The sequence below is a fragment of the Trachypithecus francoisi genome, unplaced genomic scaffold (assembly GCF_009764315.1).
Source record: "Trachypithecus francoisi isolate TF-2019V2 unplaced genomic scaffold, Tfra_2.0 Lachesis_group9, whole genome shotgun sequence".
NCBI classification, from domain to species: Eukaryota; Metazoa; Chordata; class Mammalia; order Primates; family Cercopithecidae; genus Trachypithecus; species Trachypithecus francoisi.
In genome coordinates this window covers 43,554,512-43,571,316 of record NW_022681474.1, presented here as the reverse complement: position 1 = coordinate 43,571,316, position 16,805 = coordinate 43,554,512, and the positions used below count along the sequence as shown (strand labels likewise).

At 54.7% G+C, this 16,805-nt stretch overlaps 1 protein-coding gene across 11 annotated transcripts in view; it reads right to left on the bottom strand.

The window, feature by feature from the left end:
* The window catches only part of ZMIZ1 (zinc finger MIZ-type containing 1), a 246,519-nt gene that overhangs the window by 20,796 nt on the left and 208,918 nt on the right, over positions 1–16,805 (bottom strand). For all 11 annotated transcript variants that reach the window (XM_033209225.1, XM_033209230.1, XM_033209226.1 and 8 more), the window contains 4 exons: positions 14,574–14,718; positions 3,313–3,427; positions 2,027–2,244; positions 873–1,071 (listed from right to left, as the gene is read on the bottom strand). In XM_033209225.1, the coding sequence (XP_033065116.1) occupies positions 873–1,071; positions 2,027–2,244; positions 3,313–3,427; positions 14,574–14,718 (677 nt within the window). The remainder of the gene's footprint in view (positions 1–872; positions 1,072–2,026; positions 2,245–3,312; positions 3,428–14,573; positions 14,719–16,805) is intronic.

Below are 16,805 nucleotides of genomic sequence, written 5' to 3'. Positions count from 1 at the left end.
GGGCACCGTCCTGTGCGGCAGTGACTGGTGACCAACCAGGCCCTAGGGGAGCAGGGTCCACCCAGGCTCACTGCTGCCCTCTGCAGCCGCACAGGAGAGATGCAGCTCTGGGGTGTTAGGGGATGGGGTGGGGCGGTCACTCCAATGCACAGGCAGCATTTCCAGGGAGGGAGGCAGGCAGAAAACCAGGAAAGGGTGCAGGGACAGGGAGGGGTATGGGAGGGTGGAGGTAGATGAGGGTGGAGGCAGGAGCCCGACTGAGACTGCAGCCCCTTTCCTGGAAGCCCTGGACCTGCCCTTGGTTCTGGGCCAGTGAAGGCACACCCTCCATCCACAAAGTCGGCCTCAGCCCAGCTTCCACTTCTGTTCCCCCTGCCCTGCAGTCCCCACCTCCTCGCCTCCTGTTCTGCATTCCTATGGCGGCTCCTCCTCTCCTCATCCCTCAACCCATCCTTCAGAAGGTCAGGGAGCAGCACTGGGGCCTGTGCAGACCCATGGATAGGGTGACTAGGAGGGCACTGGTCTCAGAAGCAATCCAGGAGACAGATCGGTCACAAGACTAGTTTTAGACATTGAGCCCACTCTTTGGTGAGTAGGGGGCCCAGAGAGCAATGTGGAACTTTTTCCCCATATGCAGTAGTACACAAGCCACCAACACACAAACACCAGCACCCAGATACCCCACCACACCCAAGCACACGGACACGCCCCATTCTAAACACAGACCTCCACATGCTTCCATGGAAGCCCAAATCCACCCTAATGCAGTCAGCTCCCCCAGCATACATGGCCCCATAAGCACTGACACTCCAACTCTGCTTTCCCAGGGCTGTCTGCTTGGCTGGCTGGGTGAGATTAGTGGGAACCCTTACCGGTCCATACTGGTTTATATCCTTGTTCTGTGTCTCCTGCAGGGCTGCCACAGTGGCCGTGGCTGTGGCCGTAGCTGTGGCTGCTGCTGCTGCCACTGCCGCTGCTGCGGCAGCTGCCGCGGGCTGAGTGAAGTCAGCAGGCGGCCTGGTGTGTGGAGGGATGCCCATGCCTGCGGGGGCGTTAGGACCCCCAGGATAACTGCAGGGAGAAAAGGGTGGAAGACTTAGGTACTGCCTGCATCTGCGGGGAACCGAGAGCAAGCTGTGGGTTGGGAGGGAGAGGATGGAGCTGTACCCAGAACCTAGAGGGCCTCTTGGGATTGGTAGCCATTCATTTGTGCCACTTGGCAATGACCACACTGCTGTGCTCCTGGAGCCCTCAGGGGTGCCTGCACCCTCACTGCATGCTGTCGGGCCCTGGTGAGCCCATCTTCTGAAGGACACTGAGTCTCAGAGAACCTGAGCAACTTGCCCAAGGCCCTCCAGCATTGATGGCAGAGCTGTGGCTGCGGCTGCAGGTGTTTCTGATCCCTGTGTTTAACCACCAGGTCATACTACTGTGCCAACCCCAGGTGAGAAACCCAGCCAGGGCTGGAGAGGGTTGAGGCCAAGGTGGGGGTATTAGGCAGGGCGGGGCGGAAAGAGGAGAATGGGCGCCTCTGCTCGCCTCACACCCCTCCCCAGAGCTCCAAATCCTGTGAGTCCTTGTCCCTTTCTCCCGAGCCAAGGGACTCGCAGTCTGCATAGTTCTGCTTTCACCAATCAGCAAGGCAGAGCAGATTTTCCCAGACTGTTTCACTGTCTTTGGGCAACTGGACCCATCTATACCTGCTCTTCGACTTTCCCAATCCAGATTTTCTCAATATCTTCCTATTTATCAATAGGGTCGTTTTGAGGTTTTGCGGAATAAGAATGTCACCCTTCTATTTCCACAAGCCTGATGACTGTCAGATTACAGCCCAGCTGCTGCAGCGCCTTATCTGCGGTCCAGCCCTGTGAGCCAGGGATGACTGAGCCCCTTCAACTCATGGGACAACAGAGGATAACTTCTCAGGGCAGAAAGCGTGGAGCTGGGATTTAAGTGGGACCCTTCCCGTTGAAAGGAGGGAGAGGGGCGGGGTCCATGGCTTCTGCCACGGGTCAGCCCTGCTCACCTGGCCCCAAAGCCCCCACTGCCGGGGTAGTTGGGCCGGCCATACATGCTCTGCTGGATGTAGGGCTGAGCGGGGCCAGCCTTGGCTGAGAACTGCTGCTGCTGCCCCGCAAACTGCGGGGAGTTGAGGCCGGGGTTGCTGGTGGTCATGCCCGACGCCATGGGGTTGCCGCCTGGATTCATGGGGTTGTTGGCATTGGCCATAGGGTTCCCAAGGACCTGTGGGCAGAGAAAGTGGTTGTCACCTAAGGTGCTACCCCAGGTAGTGTGGAAAGGAAGGGGGATAAATGAAGAGGGGAAAGGGAGAAAGAACAAAGTGGAGGCAGGACAACAGGGAGGAGGAGAAAAATGGAGGGTGGATGAACTACTCCGAGTGTACTAGTGATAACAGGCGGGCCTGGGTGGCAGGTGGCGCGGGGGATGAGAAGGTCAGCCTTGTGATGGAACAAGCTGAGGGCATGACCAAGCCCCACAAAGCCAACTCAAGTGGTCCCCAGGGGCTGGGCAGCCCCGTGAAGGGAGGAGAGGCTGCTACTGCGCCAGAGGCCTGTGGGGAGAGCCCTGGCCATGCAGCCTACTGCCCCATAAACGAGCCTGGATGCCAGTGTCTCGTCACACAGGGGCCCCGAGGCCCCTGGCTGCTGCTCTGTGAGGGCCAAGAGGAACCCACTCTGCTAGCTCTGGAGGGCAGCAGGAGCAGGCAACAACAGGTCAGCCCAGTGGCTCCCTCCAGGGTGATAAGCAGCCCTGAGCCTTCCATGTAGCCACAGCTAAGTCTAGCAGAGGTCAGACAGGGGGGAGACCCCCTGACTGGGCAGAGGAGGAGTGGAAGAAAGGAAGGAATGAGAGGGAGGTGGGTTTGACTAGGGCAATGGGGGGTAGGGAGTTGTCAGAAGTCCAAGGCACAATATTTTGATGAAATCTAACTCAGGCCACACATTCAGGGTCAGAGACCTCAGATCTTGGAGCACTGAGACCAACAACACAGAGGAAGTTCTCCTGTTTACCAGAGCAAATGGGCTAGGGAAGAACCCCTTGCTGTCCGTATGCTGAATGCCATTCCCCCAGAAAGGCCTTAGGATGGGGACAGTCCATGGAGGCTGCCCTCCTGAGGTGGGTACAGAGCCTGCCAGGGGTGGAGACGTGTCCACAGCTGGGTGTGCCCTGGAAGCTGGTCTTCCCAGCAGGGTAGGGCCTGGGAGGGCGAAGGGGGTTGGTATGGCTCCAGGGGTCAAGGGACACTCCCACCTAGAAGGAGCTGTGGCTGAGGGCAGTATAGGCTCTTACCTGGCTCTGGGATGTGTTGGTCACTCCCCAAACCGTGGTGACCACGGAGAGGGAGCCGGGAGGCTGGTTGGTGTTCTGCTGCCAAGGGACAGAGTCATAGGGGAACGACCCATCACTGCAGAGGGAGACAGAGGGAGATCCTCAGGGCCTGGCAGGCACAGACTCAAGACAGGCCATGCCCATCACCCCAACAAGTGACCACAGCTCCCAGCCAGTGCGAGGTAACCCCCATCTGAGTCAGTACTGGACCCCCAAGCCCGTCTCAGTGCCCAGTGCACAACAGTGTGTCCTGCATGGTGACAGGCTGTTCAGAAGTGGCCACCGTTCCCCGGATCACTGCAGAGAGCTACTTCCATGGCTGTGGGTCTCCCCATAGCCCTGAGTCCACAGGTCATGTAACCGATGAAGTGGTGTGACCTGAGGCCCAATCTGAGCTCCTCCTTTACCGGGGCTCTGACTCCGTGTGGCCCTTTAGGAAGAGCTTGGGCTCTCCAAAACCACCTTACCCTTGGAACTGCTCGGTCCCTCTCAGTGCAGGCTGGAAGGGTCCGAGTCTGAGGGTGTCAGCCCTTCCCTCTGCCTCCCAGCCCTTCACAGCAGCCTGGCTGCCTGGGTCATGGGAATGCAGGCTTTCTTCCAGCACCCTTCCTTCCCAACCCCCAGCAACATGGATACAGGCCTACCTGCTACACACCCTCTCCTGCCTCCTCCCTGATCTCTCGTGTACATCCCTCCCGAGCTAATCTCCCTCAAACACCTAAGATGCCTGGCACAATTAAAGACCTTTGGTGGCTTCTGGCATTTATAAGGCAGAGTCCAAACTCACACTTAAGAATGACTTACTCCTCTGGCAGACCCCACCGTTCCCTCACCCCGCTTTGGCTCTGTCCTCTCGTGGAGCTGCCTCTTCCCCTAAACACTGCCTCCTCTCTACCAACCAGGACCATACTTCCCCTGCTCCCCTCACCAGGTCCAGCAGTATCCACATTTGTGGACATCTCCCCAAGGAGCTCTCAGACATCAGAAGCAAGGAGTCAGCCTTCAGCCCTAACCTCTTGTGCTTAGGCCTACAGTGAGTATCCAGTGATGCTTCCTACCAACCACTTGGGTGTACAGGAATGAGGTCAGCAGATCCCAGCGAAGGGCATGGCATGAAGACCTGCCAGGGTGCCAGCCCCCAGGAGTCTGGGGATGAAGCTGCCTCTCCCACGAGAGCCGGCACTGGCTCTCTGGCACCACCCTCTCACCAAGTCACAGAATTCTAGATGTGGAAGCAGGAGGAGCAGAAAAGCAAAGTGCCCACAGCTGCGACACTGCCTCTACCCAGGGCACACAGGATGTGTGTGTGTATGTGTGTTAGGGGAAGGAAACTGGGAGAAGGGACGGGCAATAGGAAGCAGCCTCATGCCTCTGTCTGGCTTGTGTCTGTCTTAGTCACAGGAGACAGCAGATGGCAAAGGTTCTCAGTCACACCTGGGAGACTTGTACCCTAGCTGAGGGGCCAGTCCAACCCTAGCAGCCAGGGCAACTGGGGATGGAGGTGTTGGGGAGGCACCTCTGGGGATGCAAGGAGCCCAGCCCAGAGGGGAGGACTTCCCAGAGGGAGGCAGAGGGCTGCATGACCTGCAGGCAGTAGAGATCAGGGCAGCCAAGTCTCATGCTCTGCGCCTTGCCCAGCTGAGCTCTTGGCAATGCTGGTCAAGTCAGACGGGCTCCTGCAGAGGTGACCAGCCTGGAGGGCAGGACCACGCCACTGTCTGCTCATACTTGCCCCTCCCCTGCCTGGATACCCTCTCCCCTAGATCTCTCAGCCTGGCCAGCCCCTCGCTTTCTTCCTGTCTGAGATCGCTGGAGTGGCCTCCCCTGCCCTCCTCGTATAAAAGAGCAACTCCTACCCGACACTGTCTGCCCGCTCACCCTGGTACTGGAATTTCTGTCATGGCACTCCACCACTGTCCTAATTATATATTTATTTGATTACTGTCTGTCTGCCTCTAGAACAGCTCTGTGACGGCATAGACTTTTGTGCTTAGGACCCTGGTGCAAGTTTCTGCACTCAATCTCCTCATCTGTAAAATGGGCATCAGGTGACAACACCTCCACTCTACTCTGTGTTTTCCAACTGTGGGTCATGGAATCTAAGCAGGTGATGACACCCAACCAGCAGGGGAGAAAAAAGAATCAACTAGAAAGTGATTGAGCATGAGCACACACTAAAGATGAGTATCAGTCCTTGAGCTTCCATCTTGGTTTTATACACAAATACATGTGCACCTTGGGTCAAGGTGTCGTATGTGTATTTATCGTGGATCTTGGTCAAATAAGCCTGAACACAGGTTCGGCAGCCTAAGTCTGATGTGGCTCAAAGAGGAGAATGCAGTCAGAGGGCTTGCCCAACTGAGCACTGCTCGTGATTTCTGAGGAAACTGCAGGACTCACATTTGGAGTAGAGGAGCTATACTCAGGGCACTCAATTGGCCAGGCACGATGAGGAGTGGTGGTTCATTGGAGATCCAGATGCCTGGGCCAAAGGTGACAGATGGTGACAGACTCTGCTCTGCAGGTGGCGGATTGGAGACTGGGAACCCAGAGGGAGTGGGCAGTGCAGAGAAACACAGGAAAGCAGCAGTGAACCTGCTCCTCAGGAAGGCTGGGCTGGAACAGCCTCTGTCTCCCAGGGAGGTCACTGGGGACCCAGAGCACCACCTGGTTCCAGAACTGGCACACCAGAATCTCACAGGGAGGATCTACAGGTTATGCTTGTACAAAATGAAGAGGAGATCCCCTGGACACCTGCTGCTCTCAAGACCCATGTCCTAGGTGTGCTGGATGACCAGAGGGTCTCCCGCAACTGAACAAAACCCAAGCCTGAGTGGCTTCTCTCCCCAGAACTTGTGCCCCACAAGTCCCTACCAACCCTCCAGGCTGATGGCCTTCAGACCCAGGTTGCTGTCCTTTGAGAACATGCCTGGCCAGGCTCAGGAAGTGAACCCCTGTGGGAACCCCTAGGGGCCAGCAGGGCCCTGCCTGAGGCCAGGGAGTGGGCAACCGCTGCCTTACCACCTCAGCCCGGAATGCTACACAGGCCCACGAACAAGCTCCCAACTGCCCTGCACTCCGTGGGTGAGCCTTGTGGGCGGAAACCAGCTCCTTCCTGTTTCGTCCCCTCTGCCCCAAACTTGGTGAGAAGCAAAGCTAACCAACGTTCCCAAACTGGGCATCCCACTGCCTGGCTGAAAGGTTTGCTGCCCCAGAGCAAAGATGTACACAGGCGTATGGAGGACACGTCCGTGCATACACACGAGGCCCTGCTGGCATGCTGCCTGTGCACTGGGGAAGAGACAGGCACAGCGTGTGGGGCGGTCTCAGGACTAGCTTGCCTCCACACACACCTGCTGCAGAAGCAGAAGTGGCAGCCGCACCGACGGGACTGTGACTCATCTCATTCTGGGGGAGACGGGCTCCTGCTGTCGCAGAGAAGGCTCTCGCCCCCGCAGGCCCCCCCAGCAGCCCTGCTGATGTGACGCCACTGCCTGCACTCAAGACACCACCACTGGGGGAATGCCTGGTCCCTATGCCCAAGGATGAAGGACCAACCAGACCCCTGGGCTGCTATTAGAAAGGCAGGGACTGGCTGGGATGCGAGGAGGGTCTGCAGGGTGCCTGAGAGCCCTTCTTCTCTCCAACGAGCACAGTTTAACCTGCAGACATGCTTGGCCTGGTCACAAGTGCTTGGCATTTTTTAATAATTCTGCCCTACTCTGTACAACCCTAATCCAGCATGGCCTGCCCGGTATCCCACCACAAGCTGCTCCCACTCACAGTCCTGTCCAGCCAAAACCGCCCCAACAATCCTGCTTCACCACAGAAGCACCAAGGCCAGAAGCCACCTGCAATGTCAGCAGCAACGGTTCAGCTTGCCAAGTGCTCCCTAATACTGGGGCCTCTGTGCCTCTTCTCAGGCTGGCAAGTTCCATCCCACCTTGAAAATGCCATTCATCCTTTCCAGGCTCTTCCAAAGGCCACCTCCTCCGGGAAGCCCTTGCACAAGGTAGTGAACTCCACTGGCTCTTTGCATTCCTGGCAGGAGTGAGAACCCTCTGCCTTCTCCCTTCTGCCTCAGGAGCTGTCACTGATTTATTGGGCTCCCTGGGCCCAGCATGATGTCTTCACACCCCAATAGGGCTCAGGAAGCCTTTGCTAAACAAAAAAATGTGCCAGAGAGAAACCACCTCTCTGCATTCACCCTTGGAGGGATGCTGAAAATGACTATGTCCATTTCGTTAAGCCTGACCACTGACCACCTTCACAGTGTGTCTGTGACCACATGGCCACTGAGGCCCAGGAAGTGAGAGAAGGACACAGAGGGAAGCGATGAACCCACTGCTCACTCTCTGTATGCCTCAGCAACCTCATCTGTGAAATGGGGCTGATTCAGCCCCTCCCTTCGAAGGCTGCCATGAGGGTTAAGTGTAAGTGCCTAACACATATGAGGCCCAGAGTCCTGCACACCTTGGACACCCTGAAACTGCTGGCTGCCGCTGTTACTGTTGTTCTGATTTACTGAGTGACTTTTAGATCCAAGGAATTTTGTGAAGTGGCCTTCACCTAAGAACTCATCCAGTGCCCCATTAAGTGGGCCCAACAGGTGCCCATCTTTTTTTTTTTTTTTTTTTTTGAGGCGGAGTCTCGCTTTGTCGCCCGGACTGGAGTGCAGTGGCCGGATCTCAGCTCACTGCAAGCTCCGCCTCCCGGGTTTACGCCATTCTCCTGCCTCAGCCTCCCAAGTAGCTGGGACTACAGGCGCCTGTCACCTCGCCCGGCTAGTTTTTGTATTTTTAGTAGAGACGGGGTTTCACCGTGTTAGCCAGGATGGTCTCGATCTTCTGACCTCGTGATCCGCCCGTCTCGGCCTCCCAAAGTGCTGGGATTACAGGCTTGAGCCACCGCGCCCGGCCAGGTGCCCATCTTAGAAGCTGGAGCTCACAGAGGTAGCAGAGTCAGTCAAAGGTGAGGCCGCCGGGTCACCAGACCGTATCAGGCTCATCACTGTCTTAAGAATTTAGGATCCAGCAAGGCAGCGCTCCCTGTCCAGAGATGGCCATGAGGCAAGGGAGCACACTGTAGAGGCCACCTAGAAGCCACAAGAATTCCAAGATGGGCTGCATCTTCCTGGGGGTTCTTGGGGAAGTCGCCTAGCATGAAGGGACAGGGGAGATGTAAAGAAGGGCCTCAAAGGCCAGCTGCAGAGAAAATCCAAATAGTCTTCCAGGAAAGAACTTCTTTATACACTAAATCATCTGCTTTAGCCTGGACTGGCCACGTTGGCAAAGATTCAGGGACCCCTTTTTGAGGTTAATATTCAACCGACAGAGGGAAGCCCAGCAAGAAAGAGGTTCCCTTTGTGGGCTCTGGAGTTAGAGTCTTTGGGGTCAAACCCTGGCTCTGCCACTGAAGCTTTCTGTGGCCTTGGACATGTTACTTTCAGTCAGCTTCAACCTTCTCATCTGTAAAGTAGGACTAACACTTTCCTAAAATACATGAGAAAAAAGTAAAGTTTACCACAGAACCTGGTAGAAAGACCCTGCTCACCTGCACTTACACCTTTCTCTCCAGTCCTCCAACCAGCCAGAGTATAGCTATTCCTGTTTACTTCAGGATACTATTAAGCTGACTTTGGAATTTTTCAAATATGCTACCAAAGGGAGGAGCCGTTTTCATTCCTGTCAACTAGAAAAAAATGTGTTTCTCAAGCCTGTGAGACTTTCTTCATTTTTCTTCTGCCTTCCCTTCTCCAGCCAGCAAACTTTTATCCGTACTTCAAAGCCCAGCCTGCATACTCCCTTTAAGGACTTTCCTAAGCAGAACCAAGGACACTTTCCTCTGTTCCCTCAGCACTTTTTTCACGTATTTTATAGAGAGCTCTCTGCACTGCAGTCACAGTAGACAGTTTACATGTCTGTGCCAGCTCCACAGGCACTGATGGAGGTTTTGCTGAATGTGAGAAAATGAGCAAGGCCTGGGATAAGGCAGTGATGATTCCTGGCTCCTGCGTGCCCGCTGTGGCAGCATCTACACACACATTCATGGAAGGAAAGCGGGGGGAGGGCTGAGTTATTTCTTCCCTTGCACTTGTAATAGCTGCTTTATTTGGGAGAAATAACCAATTCCCATTAAGGGTATTGTCAGACCCTAATTAATTTCCCTGATCCAGCCATATTGGTCCCGTCTCCATGCAAGGCTGTAGTGTTACTGCTAATGAAATGCCAAGCCAGTGAGGAGCTGAAGCTCCCACCCTCTTTAATTTAGGGGAACCATTAACAGTGCTCTCCATCATCACAATTCCTGGGGCCTACTTCCTTTCCTCCCTGAGGTGAAACTTAGAGATGAACTTGTGCAGCTAACTGCATATTAGATGGTGTTAAAATTTTTCAGTAGGAAGGAGGAAAGGAAAAAATCCCTTGCATCTTGGCCATCTGGAACTGACGGTGCAGGGATTTATGGGTCTTTCGATTCTCCCCTTTCCTTGTTTTTTGTTTGTAAAACGTTCTTGGGGCAAGAAGGGCCTAACATAAACTGAGCTTTGGTGAAGCTATGCAAAAACGAGCTAAAAATGACAGCTGTGGAGATGGTGTGACGTGGCTGGTTTTGACTGACACCTTCTTTCTTGTTTGGCCATGAATAAGCACCTAAGAGTTTGATGGCACCCAGCTGAGGATCAGGGGAATTAGGACTGGTCCATGGGCTACCAGTGTGCCAGGCTCCTGCCACTGTTATCACTCCCCTTCTACAGATAAGGAAACCAAGGCACAAGGAGGGTAACTGGCCAGTTACCCAGCTAGAATATGGCCCAGTTGAAACTCAAGGCCCGGCAGCCTGGCTCCAGGGCCTGTTCCCCCATCTGCTATACCCAGGGGAAGCCAGGGGTCCTCCTGCCCAGAAGCCTCTCCGTTGGGGTTCGTAAATCCCGCACCTAGAAGGAGGAGGATGGCACCTGCACCTCTGGATCTTGGAGGCTTCCCCAGCCCTAGCGAGTTTTGATTGTAATCAAATTAACAGCATAAACAAGATTTATTAGGCCCTTAATTACCTTTGCAACACTGATTTGCATAAGGACAATGTGCTAATCACAAATGGCTTTTTTAACCACTCATTAAAAATCTGGAAGAAGGAGGCAGAAAGACTTCATTGGCTTCAAGTCCAGGTCACTGCAGGGACTTGGAAGGTATCCTACTTGCCCAGGCGCTGGCCCTGGACCTTGCCAGGCCTCTCTGGCCGCCTTCTCTTGTATAGTATCCTGGACATCTGTAAATATAGACAGCAGCCCCACTGCAGCCAGTGATGAGGACAAAACGGAGTGAGCCTATAGACGTCCACAGACTGAGGATAATTAGTATTCCTCGTCACCACCCTTACCCTCAGAAATGGCTGCGGGGCGACGGCAGCCTGATCCTTTCCTGACATCCTGCTCATGCGGCACCATGTCCCCCACCAGCAGGGAACCACGAGGCCAAGAGGTCAAGGGTCTTGCTGGGAGGCACAGCATTTGTGTGGAAGAACGCAGGCCCTGACTCATAGCCTCATGCCGCAGTACCAAAGCTCTGCAGCCTGCAGCAGACATGACTGTGACACCCGAGCTCTCCAAATATGACAGTCACCAGGGACCCTCTAGGCATCTGCCGTCCCTCGAGGCGGGGCGGGACTGCAAGTACCCAGGGTCCAGGCTCCCTCATCCTCTCCCATTTGTTTGTCCTCAGAGCCTTCAGACAAGGACCCAGAGCCTTCAAACAGCCAGATACCTGCGGGCATTGAATCTCAACTGTCCCAGTGCACCCAAGCTCACCTCCGGTTCAATGTCTCCTTAATGAAAAGGCAAAAGGAGCTTCCTGCCTCCAAGTCATTCAATAAAATTATGGAGGATGACGGACTAAAACAGTTTGTTAATTGTGAAAGCGCTCAGTTTTCTTTTCCATTTTCTTTCTGTCTTGTTTGGGAAGTTGCATTGAGGACTTATGAGGTGATCAACCCCATTGCAGTTTCCCTGGAAATGAGGGATTTATCCTTTGTGAAATTCATAAAGGTTGCAAGGAGAGACTGTGTAATTTTCAACTGCCCAACCGCAACGTGTCCTCAGAATAGCCTGGGGCTTGGAGAAGGAAGACGGGCTATACAATGGGAAATAGGTGAGCTGTGGATCAGAACTGATGACCCTCTTCCAAAAAGACCCTCCAAATCAGGTTAACAACTAGATACCACCTCATTGATCCTGAAGGACTAGTTAAACAGCAGAGCCCTGTGCGCTGTTTAATGTCTTCCTCTGCCCTTTACTGGCTGTGTGTTCTGGGGCAAGTCACTTTCCCACTCTGGGCCCAGATTTCCTTCCAGTTCTGCCATTCAAAGTGCAGGATATTGTCTAGCAGGCCCCCCACCTCCCTGTGCTCCCACGAGGAAGCCACGCTCCACAGAACTAACTGGTTAGCCACCAGTACTCAATGAGTCTTCCAGCCCACACGGCTTTCCTTTCTCCGACAGACCACTTAAGGCCCAAAGAGTAAGTGCCAGCCTGGTCTTCAAGCTCTTAAGACCACTGGCTTTGCAATCTTGGTCCTTCTATTAGACTTACAAAGAGCTGAGGCCATGATGGTGGAGGTAGCAGGGCATTGGGTGCTGGCCAGTGGCACTTTGGCCCATAACATTTCTTGGGAAAGCCAGCTTGAATTCATAACATGCACCTACCCCTCCCAGCCCAAGTCCTTCAAGGTCAAGACTCCCATCCTCTGGGCAGCCTCCTGACAGTCAGCCCTGTCCATCTTCCTTCATCTGAACCCCAAAGCCCAGTCTGCCTATCAATGAACCCTAGCCCTGCCCTGCTCTGCCAGATTCCAGTGTGGCCCCAATGAGTCTTATTTCCCCAACTAGCTTGAGGCCGCTCCTCGAGCACAGAAATACCTCATCTCTGTTTAACCCTGGGACTGAACAACCTCATGCCTTAGCTCAACTCAGCTGGCAAAGGGCTGGCCGAGATCCAGATTTGTGGCACTCTGTGACCTAAACAATCACGGTCAAGCAGGTCTGAGGCTGGTCCCTAGTGGGGAGCTGCAGGGTTCTGGCCCTCCATCAGCAACAACTTTACTAAAATAACTTGGAGGAGAGAAGCTTGGGAAGGTCGTGACACGTGGGACGATGAGAGGAGGATAATTCTGGAGGGATGGACAGCTGGGCTAGAATTATTAAGGTAAAGCTTCCCGAGGGCAACTGCAAGATATGCTGCTTAAGTGAAATGCAGCTGCAGCCTGTACTCAGGGGCTTGGTTCAGATGAAGACAAACTGTGGCTTTTAGCAAAGGGTACACAGAGGGAGGTGGAGGCAGGTTTTGTCTCTCTAGAGCAGCGGTCCTTAACCAAAGGTACGACTCCCCTCAAATGTGGGAGGGTACTTTTGTTGTGATAATGCTTAGGGGAAGAGGGCAGTCATCAGAAGAATGGAGTGGGATTAACCAAGCGTGGGCATTAAAAAAAAAAAAAAAAAAAAAAGAACAGAGCAGGTAGGGACCAAGATGCTAAATGCCCTGCAAAGTCCTGCACGTTGAAAAATTACCCTGTGTCAGACAGGTGCAGTGGTGCATGCCTGTAATCACAGCACGTTGGGAGGCCAAGGTGGTAGGAATGTTTGAGCCCAGGAGTTCGAAACCAGCCTGGGCAACATAGCGAGACCCTATCTCCACAAAACTAAAAAGAAATAGCCAGGGGTAGTGGCGCATGGCTATGCTTCCAGCTACTCAGGATACTGAGGTGGGAAGATTGCTTGAGCCAAGGAGGTTGAGGTTGCAGTGAGCTATGATAGTGCCACTGCATTCCAGCCTGTCCAACAGGGTGAGACCCTGTCTTTTAAAAATAATAATAGGCTGGCATGGTAGCTCATGCCTATAATCCCAGCACTTTGGGAGGCTGAGGCAGGCGGACTGCTTGAGCTTAGGAGTTTGAGACCAGCCTGGGCAATGCCGTCCCTACTAAAAACACAAAAAATTAGTCATGGGTAGTGGTGAATGGCTGTGGTCCCAGCTACTTGGAAGCCTGAGGTGGGAGGATCACTTGAGCCTGGCGGCGGAGGTTGCAGTGAGCCGGGATTGCGTGGCTGCACTATAGCCTGGGCGACAGAACCAGATCTTGTCTAAAAAAAAAAAATAATAATAATAAAAGAAAAATTACCCTGTGTAAATGCACTAAGGAACACTGCTACAGAAGAGAAGCTTGGATCTGCTCAGCAGCCAGACCCAGCGTCTGAGGAGGTATTGCCCTTGGGTGGTGGCGGGCTTGCTGTGGTACAAAGGGCTTATGACCAAGGCAGGCAACCACATGTCAGGGGCAATCAGGCCCAGGGAGGGCACTGGACATCATGAGTGCTAAGGTCCTTTCCAGCTCAAAAAGTCAACAAGCCTGTAATTCGATTTATAAAGCATGGCTGACACTCGAGCTCCCAGCAGCACCTCGATGGTGCGACCCAGGTCTGCCTGCAGTGTGCTCTGGGCTGCAGGTCCCTCAGTCAGGCTGGATAATGAGAGCCGAGCTCTGACTGCAAATGCCCCTCCTGATCATTAGCGGGGACACACACAGGGGAGAGTAGACAGCTTGACAGGCCCTGTTGTTGCAGGGTCAGCCTGCAAAGCGCTCAGAGAGCATCCCCAGCTCAGCAAGGGACTCGAAAGATAATTAACCGGGGGAATTGCCAGTCCTAGCCACGTCTCCTTCTGAGGCTGGCACAGGTAGACTGGACAATCCCTTGGTGCTGTCAGCCTCCAGCAAACCCATGCCTGGCTGTGACCCTGGGCTTCTGGTGGACCCAGCCCAGTCTTACTTGGCTTCAGGGTGGCTGGCCTGGGCTGGCTCTGTCCCCATCTTGGCTGGAATTACCAGCCCCGTGGCCTTCCTGAGACCCCTGCCAGCCCCTGGTTTCTCTGGGGTTGCCCAATACCCTGGTCAAGAAAGAGGTAAGGTGCTGAGCTCAGAATTTCTAATCTTCTGCCGGAAGCCTAGAATCGGAAGACAAACAGCCTCCACCAAAGTGACAAACTCAGTGCTCTCAACCTGTTTGAGAGGGAGAAACAGGGCTCACCCATGAAGATGTGAAAAAACAACTGCACCTGAGAAAATGCAACATTCTCATGGCTGCACAGAGGCCCCCACCCCAGGGACACGTCCAAGGAGATCTGAGACCAGAGAGTGTCTGCTCAGCGCCTGCCCCCATGGCACCCACCCACTTACCTGTGTGACAGAGTGGGTTTCATGGAGCTCATGGAGCTGAGGGGGGGCTGCATGGGGAGTTTCCCAGGGGGATCACTCTGGCGGCTCTTCTGATGTCGGAGCAGCAGCAGGCGGCCAAGCTCTTCGCACCAGGAGGACAACAGGGCTGCAGGAAGGACAGGATGGTCAGTGGCTGCTTGTTCATCACGCCCTGCCACACCGAGACCTCCTCTCCCACCCTCCCCAGACTGGGTGCTATCCATGCTGGTTTTGCTCCCAGATTCGTGTGACACCAGAAGACTTAGCCTTCTTGGGAGGCCTCAGTGTTCTCAACTGTAAAATGGGACTGACATCCTTGAAGGAGGATACAAAAGCTTCTGTCGTGAAGAGAAGGTCAGAATGGCCTGCATGCGGGAAGTAGTGGTCCGAGGCAGCAAAAACGGGGAGAGTCAGGATGATGGTAAGGATGGCAGAGATGGTGCCAAGAGGAAACTGGGGGAGTGAGGGGGCCTGACATGGACCTTGAGACAGCGCAAGCTTAGCAGCTGCCTGCCACCCCAGATCCCTCAGGGAAGCCCACCCCCTCACAATTTGATCAGAGGCAGAGTGTGGCTTCTCCCCATGCTGGGCTCAAAAATCACAAGGTTTGAACAAAATCTTGGAATCTGCTGATAACCTAGGAGTGTCTGTAGAGCTGTCCCTGAAACTTCTGCCCAGAAACTGGCCCCCTAGCACACCCCTTCTGGTCACACCCACGGTTGGTCCCTGCTCTGCCGGGCACAAACGCCTAGGAAGACAAAGGATGTCCAGAGCAGAGGGTAGCTAGGGTGGTGGGGGGCCAAGCAGGAGGCAGCCAGGGGTGCCCAAGGCAGGAGAATGGAGCAGCCATCCACATCCAGGATAAGAGAGCCCCACATGAACTGGGGACTGGGGAAAACTGCCATTTTCTTTCACTGTTCACTGTCCCCATGTGACCACAGGAGCCGAAAGCGCCCCCCAGGCCAGCGTGTCTCAGCCTGGGCTGTCCAGCGTGACTCAGCTGGCCTGTCCTCCTGAAGTACATGACGAAGCTGAGGGCTGGGGGAACTGGCTGTGCTCAGTCACCATCTTGCTGTGGTGTGGACTCCAGGAGCCCACAGACTCTGGGCCTCAGTTTGCTTAGAGGTAAAAAGGAGTAATGCCTTGTGCCCTGCCTTCCTCCCAGGCTGCAGGGAGGGACAGACGGGGGCCTGCTGGGTCTGTGGAACTGCTGGACAAAGGGTGGCCACACCTCAGCTGATGCCCTACTCCTGCTGGGAGTGACCTGAGCGTTACGGAAGTAGTCGATGGGCAAGAGTGGCCAGGCATCTTTTGAATCACAACTGCTCAGCCACTTGGCTGGGTGCAAAGCCGATTCCACATTTCAAGGGTCTCCCATCTGGACGCTGCACAATGTGCTTCTGCATCCTTTTTTTTCTCGACCATCTAGGACATCATTAGCTATTATTATCCTCATTCTACAGACGAGTAGACGGGGGCCCAGTCAGGCAAAGCTACTCACAGTAACCACAGCCAGAGTTGGCAGGGACAGAGACAGTGCTCCTGCCCCTAGCCCCACGCCCTGGTGGTAGAGCCTGAGACCAGACCAGAAGGTGGGGAGGAGGTGAAAGCCTTCAGAAGGCAAAATCCTAGGTGTTCACAGCCCCCCAGCCCCTCAGACTCAAGGAACCCCTCAGGCCTCTTCGACGCCACCATGTTCGGCAGGCACTGGTGGAAGACACCCATATGCACAATGACTGGGAATGGCTGGGCAGGCTGCCATCCCAAGCCGCCCAGATCCGGGACAGGGTTCCCGTTAGCCCAAAGCCCTGCAAAGTCATCAAGGCTGCTTGCTCCATCTGCTTGGCTTGTGTGATACACAAAGATGCTCAACCAAGAAGGCAAGCAGGGGCCGTGGTCCCCAAGAGGGCCCCTGTTTCTCCCTCCAGGAGGGGGCCTGGTGGATGAGCTAAGTCTTAAAAGATGTATCCTGCCCCCCTCTGTGGGGTCATCTTGCCACCACCCTCAAAAGGAGGACAGTATGAGAGAAGAGACACTCTCCCCAGCATGTGTGTCTGCCCAGAAACCAACAAACACCCCTATGTGGGTGTCCAGCACACATCTGCTGCAGCTGGAGAGGCAGCCTATTCAGGGAGGCCAGGAGAGACAAAAACGAGCCTCCAACCCACTCCATCCTTCTCCCAGGCCCCTAGGTACCGCCTCTTGTGCGGGGAC